The sequence below is a fragment of the Oreochromis niloticus genome, linkage group LG12 (genome assembly GCF_001858045.2).
Source record: "Oreochromis niloticus isolate F11D_XX linkage group LG12, O_niloticus_UMD_NMBU, whole genome shotgun sequence".
Taxonomy (NCBI): domain Eukaryota; kingdom Metazoa; phylum Chordata; class Actinopteri; order Cichliformes; family Cichlidae; genus Oreochromis; species Oreochromis niloticus.
This window is the reverse complement of record NC_031977.2, coordinates 20,922,870-20,943,077: the sequence shown is the minus strand read 5'-3', so window position 1 is coordinate 20,943,077 and position 20,208 is coordinate 20,922,870. Positions and strand designations below refer to the sequence as shown.

The 20,208-nt window shown below is 39.5% G+C and overlaps 1 protein-coding gene across 2 annotated transcripts in view; it reads left to right on the top strand.

The window, feature by feature from the left end:
• Positions 1-20,208, top strand: part of ntrk2a (neurotrophic tyrosine kinase, receptor, type 2a) — a 118,877-nt gene that overhangs the window by 4,145 nt on the left and 94,524 nt on the right. For both annotated transcript variants that reach the window (XM_005452057.4, XM_003446114.5), the window contains exons 3-12: positions 1,315-1,386; positions 1,824-1,892; positions 2,834-2,982; positions 13,416-13,549; positions 14,530-14,662; positions 14,909-14,980; positions 15,172-15,399; positions 17,443-17,469; positions 18,893-18,904; positions 20,045-20,082. In XM_005452057.4, the coding sequence (XP_005452114.1) occupies positions 1,315-1,386; positions 1,824-1,892; positions 2,834-2,982; positions 13,416-13,549; positions 14,530-14,662; positions 14,909-14,980; positions 15,172-15,399; positions 17,443-17,469; positions 18,893-18,904; positions 20,045-20,082 (934 nt within the window). The remainder of the gene's footprint in view (positions 1-1,314; positions 1,387-1,823; positions 1,893-2,833; positions 2,983-13,415; positions 13,550-14,529; positions 14,663-14,908; positions 14,981-15,171; positions 15,400-17,442; positions 17,470-18,892; positions 18,905-20,044; positions 20,083-20,208) is intronic.

Genomic DNA, 20,208 nt, shown 5'->3' with positions numbered 1-20,208 from the left:
CAGTCAGCAAACTAGCTAAATATAATAACACACAATATGTCACTGTATATATATATCTTCTTTGTGCCCTTTGAGTTCTGTCTGCATTATTTTAAAGTGTTCTTGTCCAATTCTTGGACCCAAACAAAAGGCAGCATTTTAAGACAGGTAAACATTTGCACAGCATTTCTCTGCATATTCACTTATATCACCTCTTTTTATTAGCCTTATTCACTTATTTCAGCCTTGCTGTGTTTATCACTGCATCACACAGTGTTTTGTCCAGTTTGCTGCACTTCTTCATCTTAATTTGCCTCTTTAAAAGAAAAAAGAAAAAAACTACAACCACAAGCAACCACTTTCTTGTACCCTGAAGATAAAATCTGTTAGGAAAACGCTACCTAATTTCTCAAACAGTATCCCATTTACCAAGCAAATTAGCACAACGCATATATCCACAGTGAGTGTGCTGTATGGTTTTAATTGTCCGGACTCATGGGAAAACAGCTATAAATGCAGGAAGTCTTAAATGCTGTGTTTAAGCTACTATCTGAAACAAATGTCCCGTGTGTCTAAGACATGCTGCACAAACACTTACACTCTGTGCTGTGTTAATGTAATAGTGTGTGATCTGACTAGTCATACAACAATATTTATGACTCACACTTTCAATGGCTAAATGCTCAGTCCACGTGATGCCACACCATCAGCTGGAGGAGATAACATCGCACCAAACGGCAATATTGTCTTACAGCCTCACCTTAGCTGATAAAGGGCAAAGACTTTATGCATCCCGTTATAGCAGCGTTGTGTAATGCCTGTTATGTATTAATATTAATTTTTTATGTACATAAAAGCATTTCTATTGGGGTACCATTTACACTATGCCCAGCGGATCCAGTGTATTAGCTTCGATTAGCTCTGATGGATGCAGTTTTTATTGGCGTTGTTTATATAAATGTCATTTTAACAGAAAGAGAGACTGATATATCATTTTAATATGAAAAACAACCTTTGTTTGTCTCTGTCAGTTTGCATCACAGACATCCCTATATTGGACAGCCAATAACAGTGAGCATGTCCTCTTTAAAAGCCCTAAATGTTCATCATTAGATTAGTTCTTTGGACCTAAATTGTTCTACTTTCTAAAAAAAAGTGTTGTGTTAATATATATACCCTAGTTATGGTTTGTAGGTCATATAAGACAATAAGGAGAGCAGAATATGGGTTACCAGGTTCTTATTGCTGGTACATATCCTCATCTTGGCTGGCTTGTGATGTGAGACATATGTTCATGAAAATACTGATGGTGCTCTTGCTTTTGTTTTGTGCCAGAACGGTGACCAACAGCAGGCTAACATATGTATCAAAGCTGGCCTTTCAGAACAACTTTAAACTGCAGTACTTGTGAGTAAAAAGTCATGCTGTTTATTCTTTCCCTTCGACTGAAAATGTGTACCTTTGCAACGCAATGTGAACAAGTCACACTGTGAAGAGAAAATTAATGAGTAAGTAAGAAGAAAAGCCAGTGAAGGCAGTGAGATTGATGAAAAACGAAGTCCGCTACAGGTTAACAAGATTTATAATTGATAGTCAAACCGTGATGCAGAGTCAATATAATTAAAGTTTAGTTTGATACTTATTATATTTAATTAATGTGACACTTAAGGTTAATTGTGACAGTCTGTGACAATGTGTGGGGAAAACTTTAAATGAGAAAAATAATACAGGCTTATTAGTTTAGATAGAAACAGACATGTGCTGTTAGTCGTAACAACAAACTACTACTTTGCTTTGGTGCTAAAAACACAGTCTTCTTCCCTAATGTTTGGTTTAATTTCCAGGAATCTGAAAGATAACAACCTGTCATCCCTGTCCTGGAGGATATTCAAACACCTCAACATCTCTTATCTGTGAGTTCAGAGGAACCTTTGCTATCAGTCTTTCTATCCATGTGTGTGTGTGTGTGTGTGTGTGTGTGTGTTGGTTTACCTCCCAGTTACCATCGAGTCTTTAGATAAACACAAATATATACAGTAGCATCTGTAATAGCATATTCTCTTTTTAATCTCGAATATCGGTTTATAGTTCCATTTAGTCTTAAATTTTCCTGGAGCAAGAAAATTTTTAAATTTAGATGTAGCAAAGTTCTCGATTAAAGAAGAGCTGACTTTTTAGATGCATTCAGAGTCCAGTCAGAACCTAATTTGAAACAGAGATTCAGAAATAGTGACATAGTTGCTGCGGGATAGTGATTCAACTACAAAACCACATAAGCACTCTGCAAACTTAGGTTTATATTGGAATGCAACCAGTTGGTTGTATAAGACAAAGACCCTACAATAATCGAGTTCCCTGTTGCAAAGAAACACGTTGCAGAGCAGTCAGATTGATTGTAACTTGCTGTCAGTCTGTCTGTGTTTATAAATTACATGGAAGTTATTTTCAACCCTTTGGCAATCTGTCTGAGAGTGATTGCAGTGAGTCTGAGTCAGACTGTGATTGTTTGGAGACAGGTTGGCCCCCACCAGACAACCTGTCCAATCCCTTTGCAATCACAAGTGTTCACCCAGGAGGTTGAGGTTGCATTTTTTCTGTTTTTATTTTTTCCCCTGATTTTAAAGCTAAATAACAGCACAGAGAGCATGCAGAAATATTAGTGGGATAAACCTTGTAACGTGACAAAAAAAAGAAAGAAACAAATCCCAGAAACACTTAACACTGGTGGTGTCAAACAGTTACAATTCCTCTCTTTCTTAAATCTTCCGAAATGTCTGTTACTCTTTCGTGCTTTGCTACGCTCTGCTTCTCACAGATCTTCAATGTGTGTGGTAATGTGTGTGTGTGCTTCTAGGATCCTGTCTGGAAACCCTCTCCACTGCTCCTGTGAGAACATGTGGATCAAACTGTGGTTAGGAGAGGAAGCAGACATTCAGGAGCTACGCTGCATTGAGGATGGAGGAGCACGCAAACTGCTGTCCAGACTGACATTACCTAACTGTGGTAAGGGCGTGCACACACAAACACACATACACACACACACACACACACACACACACATAGGGTAAGGACCTGGAAAAAACATTCACAAGCTGTAGCAGAGTGTAAAGTGTTGAAGTACCTGGAGGGAAAAAAAAATCAATCCTAATAGTTTCCTGTGCAAATATTTTTCCAAGCGCTTGCTTAGATTTTTTCGTGTTCTTATGTATTTTTTCATATGTCTGACACATCTGTTTTTATGTGCACAGTTTGTATAAATGTGTATGTACACGTGTGCGGTATGAAACTTGATATTTGAAGACAAATGTGCTAAGTGTTTTGCCAATTCTCAGGAGGTGTGGGGGTTGAATGAATAGAGACACTGAAGTTTGCTGTTAACACCTAAGAGGATAACTGTACAAAGAGTACAATTCATGCACTGACTACAGCCTCTGCAGTAATCAGTAATATATACCTACTGGTATGTGAGTGGGTGCTGCATGGACAGCATTTCACTTACACGGAGCGTCGCTTAGCCTGTATATTGTAATTTCCCAAGACACTGTGAAGTGCAGAAAGCTACAATGTCTTATGCATGAGCAAGCAAACAAATGACCAAATAAAAGCGCGCACGCACACTTAGAGCCTCACTTTCACAGGGCTTAAACATGTTGTTTGCTCTCTGTTGTGTGTCACCAAAATGCCATCAGCGCTGCACAGACTGATTTATCTTTGTCCAGTTGGGATTTTTCCCCATGCGATGCATAGATTAGCTGCTAGATGGAGTAAAGTGAAATGACCGACACACAGGTTATGCATGTGTGTGCCGTTTGTGAGTGTGTGAGGGTTGTCTTGTCCTATAATACTAGGCGGGGTAGGCTTAGCCTTTCTGGACAGGTGTCCAGTCATCCAATCAAAAGTTACGAGTGTTCATCTTCTTGTTTGCTCTATTTCACTCCTCTGGTTAACCCAGCATGTTTAAAGTGATGATAGGTTTTAAAAAATGGCTGCAAGTTCTGTTAAACCGCTCAGAGATTTTCTCTCATCAGAAGGCCAATGGGAGAGAGCCCACCACTGTGTTCATGTATTCAAATTTTAATTTGGGGAGGTCCAGGTCCTTCAGCCTGCAAGTCCAAGTATTCTTGGGCAAAACACCAACCCCCAAATTGGTCCTGATGTATCCACCGTAGGGTGAGTGCATCACTACCAATTAGATGTGCGTTAGATGGGTTCAGTATTCTTGTGTAGTTCTATAGAAGTACATGCTTGTATATTGTATCAATTAATGATCCCACGTGCATCATGAGCCTGTCGCTGGGTCACCACAGTTCCTTTTTGATAGATACATACCACTGCATGCTGGGAACATTGCGCGATATGCACTGACCCAGTCGTCTAGCCACAATTTGGCCCTTGTTAAACTCGCTCAAATCCAGGCGCCACAAGGAAGAGATAATCAGTGTTATTCGCTTCACCTGTCAGTGGTCATAACGTTATGCCTGATCGGTGTATCTTTGTAGTAAAAAGGTCTGCAAGTACTAGTCCATTTACCAATTAGATGTGTGTTATTTCCAGTATTCTTGTGTACTTCTGTGTAGGTGCATGCTTGTATCGTGTATCACTGAATGCTCTGTCATTACATTGAATGTGCTAGATTAACCAAAGGAGAGAGAGAGAGAGAGCATCATGATGTATCGTACAGCACATGCTTGTATGCTTGTAGTAAAAAGGTCCATTTACCAATTAGATGTGTGCAATGTTTAATATTCTCGTGTACTTCTGGGGAAGCATTGTATTGAACGAGCAGGTGAACAACATGAAAACAAGGCTTTTATATTTATTATTGTATTTATATGTACATGTGTAACCTGGGGGAGGAGATGTTTAATGAACCTATTACATTATGTCTCAGTGAACCTTCCCTATTGATTATTTTCCCTTTTGCGTTTACTACAGACACTGTGAGGGTATTGATTGTAGAAGTATTCGTCCTAAGTATTTTCACACACACGTACTCACAAAACAATCTGGCCTGCTTTTATTCTGGAGGTTTGCAGAGCGCCTGACAATGTGTGCGTGTGTGTATTTGTGTATTAGCTGTGCTGCTATTTTAGAGAATAAACACACAGATCTTGATCGTTGCCTGTAGAAACCATCATATGTCTGCAACGTATGTCAGTCGTACGTAGAGCTTACTTAGAGATTTTGTGTTGTGTTCCTTCCCAGTTCTTTTCCTCGCCACATGCAGAAAACAAAGAAACGTTAGTTTAGTCAGGATTTAGTGTATTACGCTTATCGTTATCGGAGATCATACAAAACCTGCCAAATTTGTGCATCGTCTTGCCGAAGTTGCCTGTCTATTCCTTCTTGCTGCTCACCTTAAAGCAGCATGCTGTTGCAGGAGATTATAGGACTATATGATGCTTCGTGTAATTCAGCACATAGATGACATCATTGACTGTGAAAGTTGCTGACTGTATGTATTGCAGTAAAATGAAGTGTTATAAAGACCATCTGCACTGTGTCCCATAGCACCGGTGACCTGCTGTCACGCAGCAGATTTCATTTCCTTTTCCACTGAATCATCATGTTTTGTTCTCTAGGAATAAAAAGAAAAAAACAACTTTTTTAGATTTATGGAAAGCTGCAATAATATAAGCAAACCCCACAAAGATGATCACATTTTAAAAGCAAGAAAAGACGCTTTCCACAGATTTCATCAAGAAACGTTTCTTTGACCTGCCAAGAAACACAGTTAATATTATAATAAAGAATTATGTGTCTTTACAGTCCTCCACATACAATTACTTACCACACAAGTGTAATGTCAATTTAAGTACACTTCCATGACAGGCTTCTACAAACCACAAGGCTTTTATGCTTGTGCTTATGGGAGTGTTTATGAAGCATGAATGCATAAATGTCAGCAGTTATTTGACACTTTATTCTTCCCTTCTTTATATCATTTGTATGAATTTTTCATGAATCATTCTATTTTGGACACTCTTCTGTTCATAAGACGGGTCAAATTACAGCTTGACCTTTCTCAGAGTCTGACCTGCTCTCATTCTCTGGATTTGTTGATTTTTTTCCATCGTGCGCACTGTATCTGGCTCAAACTGGCATTTAGAGCTTGAGTTTGACCAGAGTAAGCAAATAAAACTTGTTTTCGCCTTTCGGATGGCGAGTGCACCCCAGTTTGTTTTAGTAACATGGCATTATAAAGGAATTTTCATGTCAGACTTAAATTAATAAGAAAAAAACATCAGTCAAATCCGATTTATGAGCCTAATCGTGTTTTGGGGTTTTGTTTTATCATCTTTGTTGTTCACAGAGGGATCAATCTGGTGAAAAATAGCTCTGGGCAATCCGGACGCTCAGGGCACGAACAATAAGTTAGCCTGCAGGAAGCTAACAATGTCATTGATAACTCCTATTGATCTGTCCCCTCTACCTCCCCTCCATTAGCAGAGGATATTTTTGGCATTAGCACAGTTACAGCAGGGCCTCTGGAGAGGTGGGCGGGGGACCCCCTGGCAGAGTGACATATGAGTAGGAGGACATGGTGGGGCAGGGGTGCCAAATAATGCCCCAGGGCTAACAGTGATACACCAAAAAAGACCTTTCAGTCTGGCCAAACTGCTGGCCTCGCTCTCCACGCTCATAGTTCTTCCTCTTTATTTGGCATTTTCCATCTGCCTGTCTGCTTTATGTAAAACCTTTCTGTCTGTGGGCCCAAATATTTCTGAGCGACATTATGAAGAAGGCACAAAGAGGAAATGCCCATCGATGCCCTCGGGCCGACACTGATCTCACAGGCGAGCCTCATATGATTCTCCGTCTGTGTTTCCCCATGGACTGTTTATGGTTGGAGCTCCGCCCCGAAAGGATTACAAACACAGAGCCTGTTCAATGTGCAAAATAAAAACATCAGCTGTGTCACTCAGCAAAAATGTTGGCAACGGCAGGTGTTTAACACTCCCGCTGTTTCTTAATAACAGGGTAATTAAAACAAAACAAAAGAGCCATATTTAACTCTTTATAAAGTCTTTCATTTTGTGTCCTTCCCTCAGTTCCTTCTCCCTTTAATGCCACGCTTGAAGAAGGGCAAGTTTAAGCTTTTTCCACCATCGCTCTTATAACACCTTTAGCTTCTGCTAAATGAATCAAATTCCATTAAAGTGAATAACTGAAACCAGCTGTCCTGAGCAAAGGGTGCTTTTTCCCGGCGCTGTAGAAATTATAGCAGATGTATTACCAGATTCCCGCTGGGCACATCACAGCACAGGTGCACTCTGCCTTCATCTGTGTCTCTCTCACTTAGTCATTCCAGTCAAACACGCAAAATGATAGACAGTCAGTCGTTGCCCTTAATCATCTATTTTTTTGATTGCTGTTCAAAGAATTTTTGCCTCTGTCCCCGTCATTTCCTTTCTGACTTAATTGGCTTCACCATCCAATCTGTGCATAGGCTTTTGAATAGTTGTATAGCAGATAAAACTAAAATTCAGCAGCACAGACAAACTCAAAACAGACCAGATGGCTTCTGTAAGAGTTTGTGGACAGGAAATGCTAATTACATATGTGAACTTTCTTACATGTTAAATAGTAAAGAATAAAGCAAGAGACAAAAGATTTAGTAAGTAAATTACGTCAGTTGGGAGGCACAACACAAAAACACATGACAGATGAGGCAGATTGTTGTATTTGTAGCTTGTAACGTTGTTTTATGAGGTAGCTGAAGTTAAAGTAACAGAGCTGTGAAGTTCAGCTTTATTCAGTTAAATTGTATTTATCTTTATAATGTAAGATAAAGACTCTACAATAATACAGAGAAAACCACAACAATCAACAACCACTTGTGAGTAAACTTGGCACTTGGCAACAGTGGCAAGGAAAAACTCCCTTTTAACAGGAAGAAACCTTCAGCAGAACCAAGCTCAGGGTAGCCATCTGCCACAACCACTTGGGGTGAAGGGGAAAAAAGAAAACAGAGGGAAACAAGAACCACTCAGTGCATTGTGGGAAGCCCTCTGCTGTCTAGGCTTATTGTATCATAACTTAGAGAGGGCTCAGGGTCACCTGATTCAGCCCTAACTAAATACTCAAATTTTAAGCCTAATTTTAAAAGTAGAGATCGTGTCTGTCTCACAAATCCAAACTGGAAGCTGGTTCCACAGAAGACGGGCCTGGAAGCTGAAGGCTCTGCCTCCCATTCTATTTTTAAATAGGAACCACAAGTAAACCTGCAGTCTGAGAGCAAAGAGTTCTAATGGGGTGATTTGGTACTATGAGGCCTTTAAGATAAGATGGGGCCTGATTATTCAAGACCTTGTATGTGAGGAGAAGCATTTTAAGTTTGATTCTGGATTTAACAGGAAGGCAATGAAGAGATACAAATACAGGAGAAATCTGCTCTCTCTTTCTAGTCCCTGTCAGTACTCTTGCTGCAGCATTTTGGATTAACTGAAGGCTTTTCAGGGAGTTTTTAGGACATCCTGATAATAATGAATTACAGTAGTCCAGCCAAGAAGTAATAAAGCATGAATTACATTTTCAGCATTACTCTGAGACAGGATATTTCTAATTTTAGAGATATTGAGCATGTGCAAGAAAGCAGTCCTACATATATGTCCTGGTCTAAAACGACTGCAAGAGTCCTCACAGAGTTACTGGAGGCCAAGGTAATGCCATCCAGAGTAAGCATCTGCTTAGACATCATGTTTCTAACATTTTTAAGGGTCAAGCACTATAACTGCAGCTTTATCTTAATTAAGAAGCAGGAACATAGAGGTCATCCAGGCCTTAATGTCTTAAGACATGGGTCTCCTGCTTTCCTTTTAAGGACATGCTGCTGTCATTTTTAAGTTTTCATAACTGAAGGATTCAAAAGAGATTAAGAAGGACAGTTTGTGGGAAACAGGACAGGCGGTCAAAACAATTCAATAAACAATCTTTACTAGAAATGGAAGAAAGTAAGTTCTAAGATTTTGAAACGGGCCAGAAGGATGTCTTTTTACATAGCTTAACCCTTTTAATGTGGAAAGGAATTACAGCCATTTACATTTCAGTGATTGTGTCTCGTTCCCATACAGAAGACTGTTTAGAGAGAATCTTTCTCAAAGCTAAGATGACTTTTCAAAGCTATTTAACCCAAACCGCAACGTAGCCTTAATTTAATTGCCATAATAATATTTCCCTAACAATAGTGACTGCTTTGTATTTTAATGCACGGCATGTATGGTGTGAAAAAATGCATATAAAATCTTTAAACCTTTCAGAAAGGCAGTAGGACCCCTAAAAGTCTGAACCTAATCAAACAGTGCTCAAAATGGGAACAACTTTAAACACTGAAAACTGTGACATATAGAACATAAATCTGATTGTCCTGGTTTAAAGTTGTGTTTTCATTCTCAGTTAGATATTTTATTCTTTACACTACTGCAATTTTCTTCCTTCCTGGCAGAGAGACCTTTTACCATCACAGAGCAAGCAGACCATGTTTGCAGGTGGTACGTGTCTAAGTAGCATCCACATGAAATACAGGACCCATGGTTTCCCAGCAGAACATCGCCAAGAGCATAGCACTGCCTCTGTTGGCTTGAGTTCTTTCGATAGCGTATCCTGCTGTCATCTCTCCTCCAGGAAGATGATGTGCACACAACCCGATGTCCATGTGAAAATAAAAGAAAATGTGATTTGTCGACTCAGATGCTCGGATGCCCAATGTAGATGTATTCAGTAGTGGATATATGGGTCAGCCTGTCTACTCTCAGCGTTCTGCAGCAAGCTGTGATGCACTGTGTTCTGACGCCTTTATATCAAAGGCAGCATTAAGGTTTTTAGCCACACACCACACACAGGCCAAGCATAATGACCTTGTGACCATGTCTTTGCTGCCAGTTCACCAGTCGTCCTTCCTTGGACCTACTGGCCCAAGAATACTGAGGAACTCGGTACAATTTAAATGTGGCCTCCTTAAAATAAAATAAAAAGTGCAGAGGGATTCAAAACTTTCGAATGATCTGACGCTGGAGTTAAGTGTCAGCCTGATTGACTGTAATCTCAGACAAGAGATCAGCAATCATTAACACATCATCCTCCTCCCTTTGTCTCTGCATCATTTTGTGAATCCTTCACAGTGCATTGACAGCTTCACAGTGCATGAACAGCAGAACATTCACAGGCAAACTTATGGACAGACTTTGTGTTGCATGCCTCTCCAGTGCTTTCCTCACCTCTCTCTGCTATACATTTTGTCAGAAAACTCTCTTTCTGCCTCTGCATCGCCTCAAAAAACACATCATTATGATGGCGCAGAAGGAAGGTTACATAATAAATGCAAACATTTCTCTAAACATCAATACAAACGTGGCTATTGTGGCCTGAAGCAAAAGCTAGCAACAATGACACTGAATAATGCTGTCGCTGATGCCGTACTTGTAATTCATCACCTATTCATAGAACATAATCTTGGAAAATGAATGCAATATGGATTCAAGGTGTCAAGGAGTGTCAAGGGCTAGTATATGCATGGGTAATGTCATGCATCCAGGGATCATTTGTGAAGTTTTCCCCACTTCTCTACCTGAGAGGTTGTCGTTTACAGACACTGAAATATAGTCTTTAAGCAAAGTTTACCAGAGCAATATCAAATTTTCTACTTAAATTGATCATTCTTGCTTATTCCAGTGCACCCTAGTAGTCAAATGATGATGCACAGTATCAGATGCACTGAGCTTTGCCTCTTAACTTTTACGAGATTCAGTTTGAATTAGAGGTAAACCGATGCATTTTCTTTTTATCTGACCCGTCTGACGTGGGCTTTGTGACCCTTGGCTTAAAAGTCAGATGTGCAATCCGGTTATTCAATTCAGAGTCATGAAGGGGTTGGAGACAGTTCCAGCTGTCACAGGGTAAGATCCAGGTTACACCCTGGACAGATGTAATCTGTTGCAGGATTAACACAGAGAGACAGACAGCCATTCACACTCACACCTACAGTCAATCTAGAATCACTAATTAACCTAATCACATGCATATTTCCATACAGAGCCCCAAGATTAGAAAAAAATGTTTGTTGTGGAATCTTTAGACATAATTAATACTCAGTAATTTCCAAAAATCCAATCTTGATGGTACAACCACGTTATTTCCAGGGTTTTATGTGTCAATATAAGATTAATATAAAACAAGGACACGTCGCGACATAGGCGCTACCACTTGGATGCATGTCGGAGACGGAATAACTCCCGACAGTGAGTGGATGAGTGAATAATGAGCTGCTTTCCAAATAAAACACCTCTACACAAGTGTGAAGGCTAGAGCAGTGTGGAAAAGACAAAAGAAAAAAAATATTCAGCTGACCTTTCAGTACAAATCTAAACCCTGTTGTTACAGTGAGCGTGTGAACTTCAAGTACAGACAAGTGAGAAATTAAAAGCAGCACCTGAATATGGAACATGGAAAACCATCGCAGTTCCAGATGCTTCTGTGGAGAGGTCAGGGGGTTTTGTGAGTCCAAGATGATGTGAATCAAATGCCGTGGACACCGGCATCAGTTTTGAGCCCAGCTAAGCATCCGTGGGATATCATGTTTCAGCACTGCACTGCATTTATTTGAAAAATATCATCAAATCACAAATTGAGGCAATATAAGTACAGTAATCTATTTATATTTCTACTCATAATAGAAGAATACTTGAAATTCTGCAATGCATGACAGGAAATAACCTTAAAAATAAGAAGAAAACAAGCTGTTCGAACATATCACTGAGATTTTTGTGCTCTTTAACCTTCATTCTTCCTTAGCTCTTATTGCATGTCGTCTTTATTTGTTTAAACGTATGTTTTGGAAAGCATTAGCTTAAACGGTGACTCTAAATTGGCCATGGTTTGAGTGTGAGTGTGAATGGTTTTCTGTCTTTGTGTGACAGACTGTCACAATGTAAACGTCTACATCTCTCACACGTAAACAGACCAACCTCACTGACCACTGCAAAGTTCAGCCATGCCTCCACAAAAGATTTGGCTCAACACTAGTAACAGAAACATAGCCGGGATTTTTTAGTCAAAAGACTGAATGAAAATCCACTTAGCTAGTGTCTGACTCCTTTGCATGAATATAAATGTCGTGCATCCCTTGCAGACACCCGACTGCCAGAATTTCCTCACAAGTGGCTGCAGGTGAACTATAGCACGGGCTCAGCGCTGATACACGACACTGTTCCGTATAATTGCTGGTGTTGTCACAATTGCAGGGCGATCTACCGTCCATAATTACAATAAAACCCTTTTCAATCCCACTTGTTGATTCTGAAAACATCTAAGCAGCTAAAGATTCAGGATCATACACTGGCATGGATGATTTAACTACCATAATTGAACATGAGGTCGTAACGATCCTGCTGCACTTACATCAAAATCACGGTGGTTTGCAGAGGTTTTATGCTAATTTGTTGGCTTCAGTGGGAGAAGTGTGTATGTATCTGTGTGTGTGTGTGTGTGTGTGTGTGTGTAATGTGCAGCCTGCAGATGGCTGTAGTGGCAGTAGAAAGCTGATTTACTGAGAGCCTGTTAAGATATGTCGTTCTGATATAGTAGCTGGGCTGCCACCAGTGAAATGACTGGTTTTTACGGCGTCTCACAGTGATTGAGTGGGTTGCCGTAGTGATAAGTGGGTTGCCCTGGTGATAAGCATTCTGCCGACGGACAGAAGAGGTTGGAAACGGGTGGGGAGAGGATGGGGTTTGATAAGAAATCTGTCCAGTTTTTATCTGCAGTAGCTGTCGACACTCTTCTCTTCTCTTCTCTTCTCTTCTCTTCTCTTCTCTTCTCTTCTCTTCTCTTCTCTTCTCTTCTCTCCAGTGATGTTATTGGACAGGGGACAAAAGTGGCAAGACTCTGATTGAGTCTGATTGGTCATGCTCAGGTCACATCCTGGTCAGCTATGTAGACACACACACACACACACACACACACACACACACACACACACACACACACACACATGCACACACACACAGTCACCAGTGTCTTTGCTTTGACAGGGGCTTTAGACTGTGTCCAATCAATTTAGTAGTTGGGCTGCTGAAGACATGCACTAGTAATCAGTGTAACCATCACTGTGTTTGAACTCTGTCTCTTTGTCTGACTGTTTGATTGGGGTGAGTGTGCTTAAATGAAAGCGAGAGAAAGAGAGCGGGAGATTGAATTCGAGCTCTTTCTTTGTGTGTCTCTGTGGTTGTGTGTGTGTGTTTGCCTGCTCTTCTCTTGTTGTCGAGGTTCTTACGTGATTTGTATTTCAACTGACAAGAAAAAAACGGTGGCCTTAAACAGGCCTTCAATCCTAAGTTTGCTTCCTTTCCTACCACTTCCTGTCCTGTCCTCTCGCCATCTCTAAACTTTACGTTCTCCTCACTCTTCGCTCCTCCTTTCTGCCCCCTTCCTGTATGCAGAGGTTCCCACGGCAACGTTAACCCCATCCAATTTGACCAAAATGGAGGGAGAGAATATGGAGCTGTTGTGTACGACCTCTGGTGTCCCATCTCCTGAGCTGATCTGGGATATGATACCTGTCGCCAACTATGTGGTTAGGAGACACACACACACACACACACACACACACACACACACACTTAACAGATTCCCTTCCCTTTACATTTTAGGTTTATAGTTTTACTGTTATTTTACAGTGTACCAGCACTGCTGTCCTACTGTTACAGAAATTATGATATTGTGCTCTATGAGCTTTACATTTCAGCATTTCAGTATTCAGACCATTTGTTGCTATGATACTGTTATTTTAATGTTCCTATTCTGATTTCCAATAAATGGCTTATTACCATTAAATATAACTGCATTTTGGTTGCTTGTATGTGTTGAAGACTTCGTCTCTTGCAATCCCCCAAAGTCAGGGAACAGGTTCCACGAAAATCTAAAGACAGACACTAGCCACATGGCTGCCCAATACTAGCTACCTCCCAAGTCTACAGCAATCAAAGCCTTACATGTAAAAGATTGTAGTAGCTTGCCGTTAGAATTTCTTCCCCCAAAGACAAAAGCATGTACACTGATTGATCCACTGCTGAATTTGTAAGCTTGCTCACTTACAAAGAATTGAATCGTCTCTAATCTTTCTGTTAGTTTCATTTTAATGGAGAGGGACAGAATATCAAAACAAAACAAATTACTACAAAAGTTTGACATTGATTTGCATGTCTATGAGGGAAATAAGTATTTGATTTCCCCACAACCCAAGAAGAATCTGGCTACCACAGACTGGCTGCGTCATCATAAAAACAATTAGCAATTTACAATGTATTACTGGTAACACATATTTTTCCCTCTTGTTTAAAGTGCTATGAACGACATAACCCAGCATTTCTAGTGTTTTATGCACATATCATGAACATTTAACAGCTTGAGCGTTATCGAGGTCCACTCTGATTTAAAAGTCGATTTTTACTTAATGTGGCTCTTGGACCTCTTAACATCACGATCAGACGTTGAAGACATTGTCTTCTACTAAGCAATCGCTTTTGTTTGTGCGGCTGCTCTTTTCTCACGCAGACATCGACATCGGGCCAGACTTCCAAGATGCAACTGTTTAACCTGTCTTCCACGGACCACGACAGCAAAATCAGCTGCACAGCTGAAAACATTGTAGGACACAAAGAGTCCTCCGTGGTGCTGAATATACTATGTAAGTTTATCCTCTGGCAAACTGCCCCAATTTAGTGAAGATTAATGTGTCAAAGCATCCCTCGATGCAGAGTAGTCTTTAAATCAGAGAATTAAAAGCTTGAGAAGACAACGGTTCTTCTCATCTTTTAATCTGTGTTCTTGCACGCTTCGCTAGTTTTTACTTTTGCCTTATCTTAGTTCTGTGTCTTCTGTTTGAATTTCACACTGTTGCTCTTAAACTCTCTTTTCTCTCCGCTGCAATCAGTTCCTCCCAAAATCACAAAGCTGAGTGACGCAATTCCAGATCATCATTGGTGTATTCCCTTCAGCGTGACAGGTACGAGAGATGTCCACATGATCGTATTTAGTCATACTCTGATGTTTGATTTCTGTGATTTCACAAGGTCCCAACACAAAAGACTAAGTCACACCAGTAACTGCGTAAATAGGGTAATGACATCTTTTTAAATAATGAAAACTAGTGAATGTTACTGGTTCTTTTGTATTGTTTTCACTACCTCTCTTTAGGAAACCCTAAGCCAACTTTCAAGTGGTCACAGAATGGTAAGTCAGTGAAGGAGGGGCCGTACATCTTCACCAGGATCCACGACTACGCTGAGAGAGAGTACCATGGCTGCTTGCAGTTGGACAGCCCTACACACATCAACAATGGGCGTTACAAACTAGAGGTTGCAAACCCCTATGGCACAGACGAAAAAGAAGTTGATGCTCACTTCATGCACATGCCTTCCGATGGTAAGATACAACATTATTGGATGTTTTATTTTCTGTTTCTACACCACTATCATCACGGTCTGATCTAGTTATTAAAAAATTATCAGCAAGTTCATTTTTACTATTTTTTTCAAGAACATATGATATACCACTTCTTTTTTCCCTTTTTAACAAAATTAGTAATTGAGGAAAAATATTCTTCATATTTAATAATCACGAGAACTAGACTATGCAATTTCTGGAGAAACAGTAGAGTGATTAGTGCTACTGCTGGACTCGCTATGTTGTTAAGAAGTTGAAGTTAAGTAGACTGCCCCAAAATACTTTTGATAGTTGAAACTCTGGCACCTGAAACCATTCTGATAAGTTCATGTCTAGCTAAGTTTTATTTGAAATATGTTATTTATTTATGAGCATCCTGTTAATTTTGTAATTTTACTTTGAAAATCTCACATTATTAAAGCATCTTGACAATGTCCAGTACACAATTGGAGGCTCTGATTTCGATGAATTCTGATGAATTCTTTTGAAAATCAGACAGCTTTGGTCAAGCGAATAGCTTTCTGTATTTAATTAATGGCTTTTATGTTGAAAGATCTACATGTTTTAAAGCTTACTGGTCTTCCATTAACAAGCTGGAGGAATTTGTTTTGAAAATCTTACAGCAACATAGACCCTGTTGTTAGCTGCTGGTGGGGTTTTTGGACTATTTTGTGTTTTTCATGTGTGGATTTGAGAAAGAGGCAGACAGGAGAAGCTTTGACTCTGAGTAACACCGTAACATATGTAAAGCCATGACTCCGGTATCTGCATGGGTACCGATACAAACAGTCAGGAACACTGACAGACAGATAAATAAATTGTATGTAAATTTATTGAGCGACCCCAAAAGTTATATATATATATATTTTTCTTTTTGTTTTACTTGTGTAGACCCAGAAAAAGAGGTATTTTCAGCTTTTCTCAAAAAGTCCTTCGTCAAAATATAATGGATCTGTATTGGCCAGATAGATGACACTGCTCGCATTTAGATGCCTCCAGGTCAAAGAGTGCAGATCAACTGGCATTGAGAAAAACATTGTTTGAAAAAAGATAAATTTTCCTCCTTTCTAGTCATGCAGTGATGCCTGTAAATTGAAAACCACGAGCCTAGCAACAGGTTAGAGTTAAAAATTTCAGAAGAATATTTTTCCTTTCCCTGTTTGACAGTTAATTATTGTACTCTACTACCACACATTCCATCCACTGAAATTAATGTTTTTTGTGCATTAATTGTAATAGTTTGGAAGAACATCAACAAGAAGAGTGGATAAATGAGCTGCTTATTTTGGTCTTTGAACTATAATTCTCTGACAAATGGTGCAGGACTAGTTGGGTGCAAAACTTTTTTGTCCCTTTGCACCATAAATGGGATTTTTTCCTTTACGACAATCCCACCAAATACTGCATTTTGGCATTTTTCAATACTGTATTCGAAGCAACATCCAAACTTTTCTAGTCTGTTTAGCCCGTACTGAATATTTTTAATTTGATCATTTTATAGCCTTTTAATCTCAAGGCAAAACCTAAGAAATCGCCCCTTTTACACTTATTTTTGCCGTTACAGATACTTTTTAGTTCTTGTCTATCTTTGTACAATTACAATCAAATATTTCTGTTTAGTATATAGGAAATGCATTTAATTATTACCACAAATAGACTCTTTCGTATACTTCTCAGTCACCATCCTGATTCATCATGACTCTGTTTCACACTTTAAATATTGCTGCAGACTGTGTACATTTTGCCATCTGGGTTATGCTCATCGATTTATAATGAGGGGTAGTTGCTGGCATGAAATCAGATAAAGGAATGGCAAACTGGCAGTGCTCTGTTTTAAATCTGCCTTTATTGATAGCAAAGGTGGAGCTGCTGAAAGAAAAAAAAATCTAGCTGATGCTTTTATGTTATACTAGACTATATATGTACAGGTATAGCTACATACAGTGAAATAGTTTGTGTTGATGCACAAAGTTGGCTTTGTGAAACGAATTTCATCAATGTAAATGTTCTTTTTTTTTGCAGCAACAGATCCGGAGCCTTACTATTATGGTGAGTACGTTTTGTTTTTTTTAAGTGCAAAATTATTAAAAGAGGCACATCTAGTTTCAGTTTACAGGCACTGTTTTTAGATCAGTGTTTTGTTTTTATGTTTAACATCAGCATCGTGCAGGGATTAAAGTGGGATTTGGCAGATGGGGGTATTCAAGCTTCAAGTGTAGCAGGGCAGTGAGGGAACAACTATATTCTACAATATGTTGGCCCACATTATGGGCCAGTATATTGTAGAATATAGTTGTTCCACTTGCCACTATGGCTGCTTTCCAACCCCCAGCCAGTAGAAAACTGCAATTTGGCAACTGTTACTAATGAACACGAAAAGCTTAAATAAGCTTAAATTAAAATCAGTGACATTGTCTACTTAGCAGCCATTTTGGAAACCCGAGCGCATAGATTACTGTTATTTTGAAGCATTATCTAAATTATCTTTCATTTCAAACATCAACAGGACATAAAAACTTACAGGCACGTACAAAATATTTAGTAAAATCTCATACAGATCAGTTCAAAGTTTGCATGCAGTTATAATTCGACCACTATCTCTCTAAATATCTTTTCAATTTTAATTCAGAATTGAAGGGCATATCTCTCTTTTATAATGTTTCTGGAGATACTGAGGACCCACCGAGCAGTGAGCCAGGACACCACAGTCCAAGTCCAGACCAAGCTGTAAACTGAACTAGAACATTACGTTTAAGCTTGAAATTTCTACCTTTATTAGAGCATTTTTCTCTCAAGTCTTCCCTCTGTTCTCCATCTCAAGGAGCAAAATGATCATGCATTAGCATTTTTTTCTTCCCTGGGAAACACAGTCACTCTGCCCTCAGCTAGCAGACAAATTATGTGTCAAACTGCAAAGAAACTGTTTTTGTGTCATACATATTGAGCTGTTGAAATGCTGAATTTTCAAGTACTCTCCACTTCAAAAAAGTTACTCCGATTATGCTCACCCCACTTCTGTAGCACTAGCTAGATGAAGCATCTCAAACACAGCTTTACATCTGAACTGTGGTGACTTAACTGTCTCTGCAGCCCATAAAAACGGAAATCACTTAAAAAAATATTGTGTATTAAACTGCCAACCTGATTTAATTACTCATTAACTGAAAGTGCCAGAAAGTTCAGGCTCACTTTAACAACTGGTGTCGTCAACAAACACAAATTACATTTCAGCAATCTTACTCTCACGAACTCTTTTGTTTTTCTTAAGATGTTGGGGGGTTACGTACGCGTACATCCCTGCAGCTAGAACGTGTGCATGTTTAGTACGTGCTGTTTGCATGTCGTGTTTGTGTAATGACTATATTTTTGAAACGAGCTCAGAAAACAGAGTGCTTGTCTTACAGCTGAAATATGTTTGAGAACTAATGTGTGTCTGTCTGTGTCTTTCTCCAATACGCCCTCCAACCAACAGATCAAACCACAGGTACAGCCATATCTTTTACTTGCTCACTCTTATCCACAAGTAACAAAGACAATGAATTATTTAGTTTTGTTTTCTATTTTTGCACATCTGACACCAGATTTGAGAGACAGAAAAAAAACAAAAAAAAAAGCATCCATCAGTTTGTGATATACGCTCAGGTAGCTTGCTAATTAGGCTAACTTTACGTCCACAAGTTGTTGAGTTTGTATAAAGTCAGTAATTAAGTAAAACGCCACATGCTTCGGTTACTTGGACAAGCAATTTGAGCTTAATTGCTTGTAATGTTAAAGTAATTTTCTCTATTTCAACAAAAAAAAGGCTTTGAGGAAGAGGTCAGATCAATATGACCGGTGTAAACCGCCTTGGATAATGAGGCTGTGAAGTTCTCTTAATCTAACCTCATGAAAATCTGACCTCTTGTTGGAGCAGCTTCCACATGGTGGGATACTTCTGTATAATGATGCTCTTGGTGTGCTTTTTGAAAGGCATAGATGAGTTTACATACCTGAGGTCAACCATCAACCCTCCAGTGGCTGGAGAATAATGTCAGGGATGATTCGTGACAGAAGGATAGCAGAAAGAGTGAATGAGAAGTTTCACAAGATGTTAGTGAGACCTGCTGCGATGTACGGTTTGGAGACTCTGGCTCTGACAAAAAAGACAGAAGGCCGACCTGGAGGTGCCAAAGTTTTCATTGGGAGTGACCAGAATAGACATGAGAATGAATGGTTTAGACATGTGCAGAGGAGGTATAGAGGATATATTGAACAAAAGATATTGAAGATGGAGCCCCCAGGAAGGAGGAAGACCTCAGACGAGGTTCGTGGATGTAATGAAGAAGCACATGTGGAGGGTTGGTGTGACAGAAGAGGATGGCAAGGGCTAGGATGAGATGTATCCTTGGCTTCTCTCTAAAGTGAGAAGCCAAAAAAAAGAAGAAAATGTAATATTTTAGCTTATTTTGTTAGAAACAGATAAACAATTTTATGCTTCAGATGAATAGTAAATCTTATTGTATCAGTTGAAAACATATCTTTGTTTGACAGTGAGTAAAAAACACTCCTTTACTTGTCCTTAAATCAAATCTTGAGTTTCTCTTCCTCTCTGATTTCTCTCTCTCTCTCTCTCTTGCATCAATAGACACCCCTCCTCTGAATCCACGCGAGGACAGAGTCGCTGTAAGTCACTTCTCACTATTTTCCTACAGCTCTACGGTTTTGCTGTTTGCCACTGCAAGTTATTTATGGTTTGTGCCTGTTTCTCTTTCATTTATTTGTGTTTCCTGTCTAGAAACACCTGAGCTG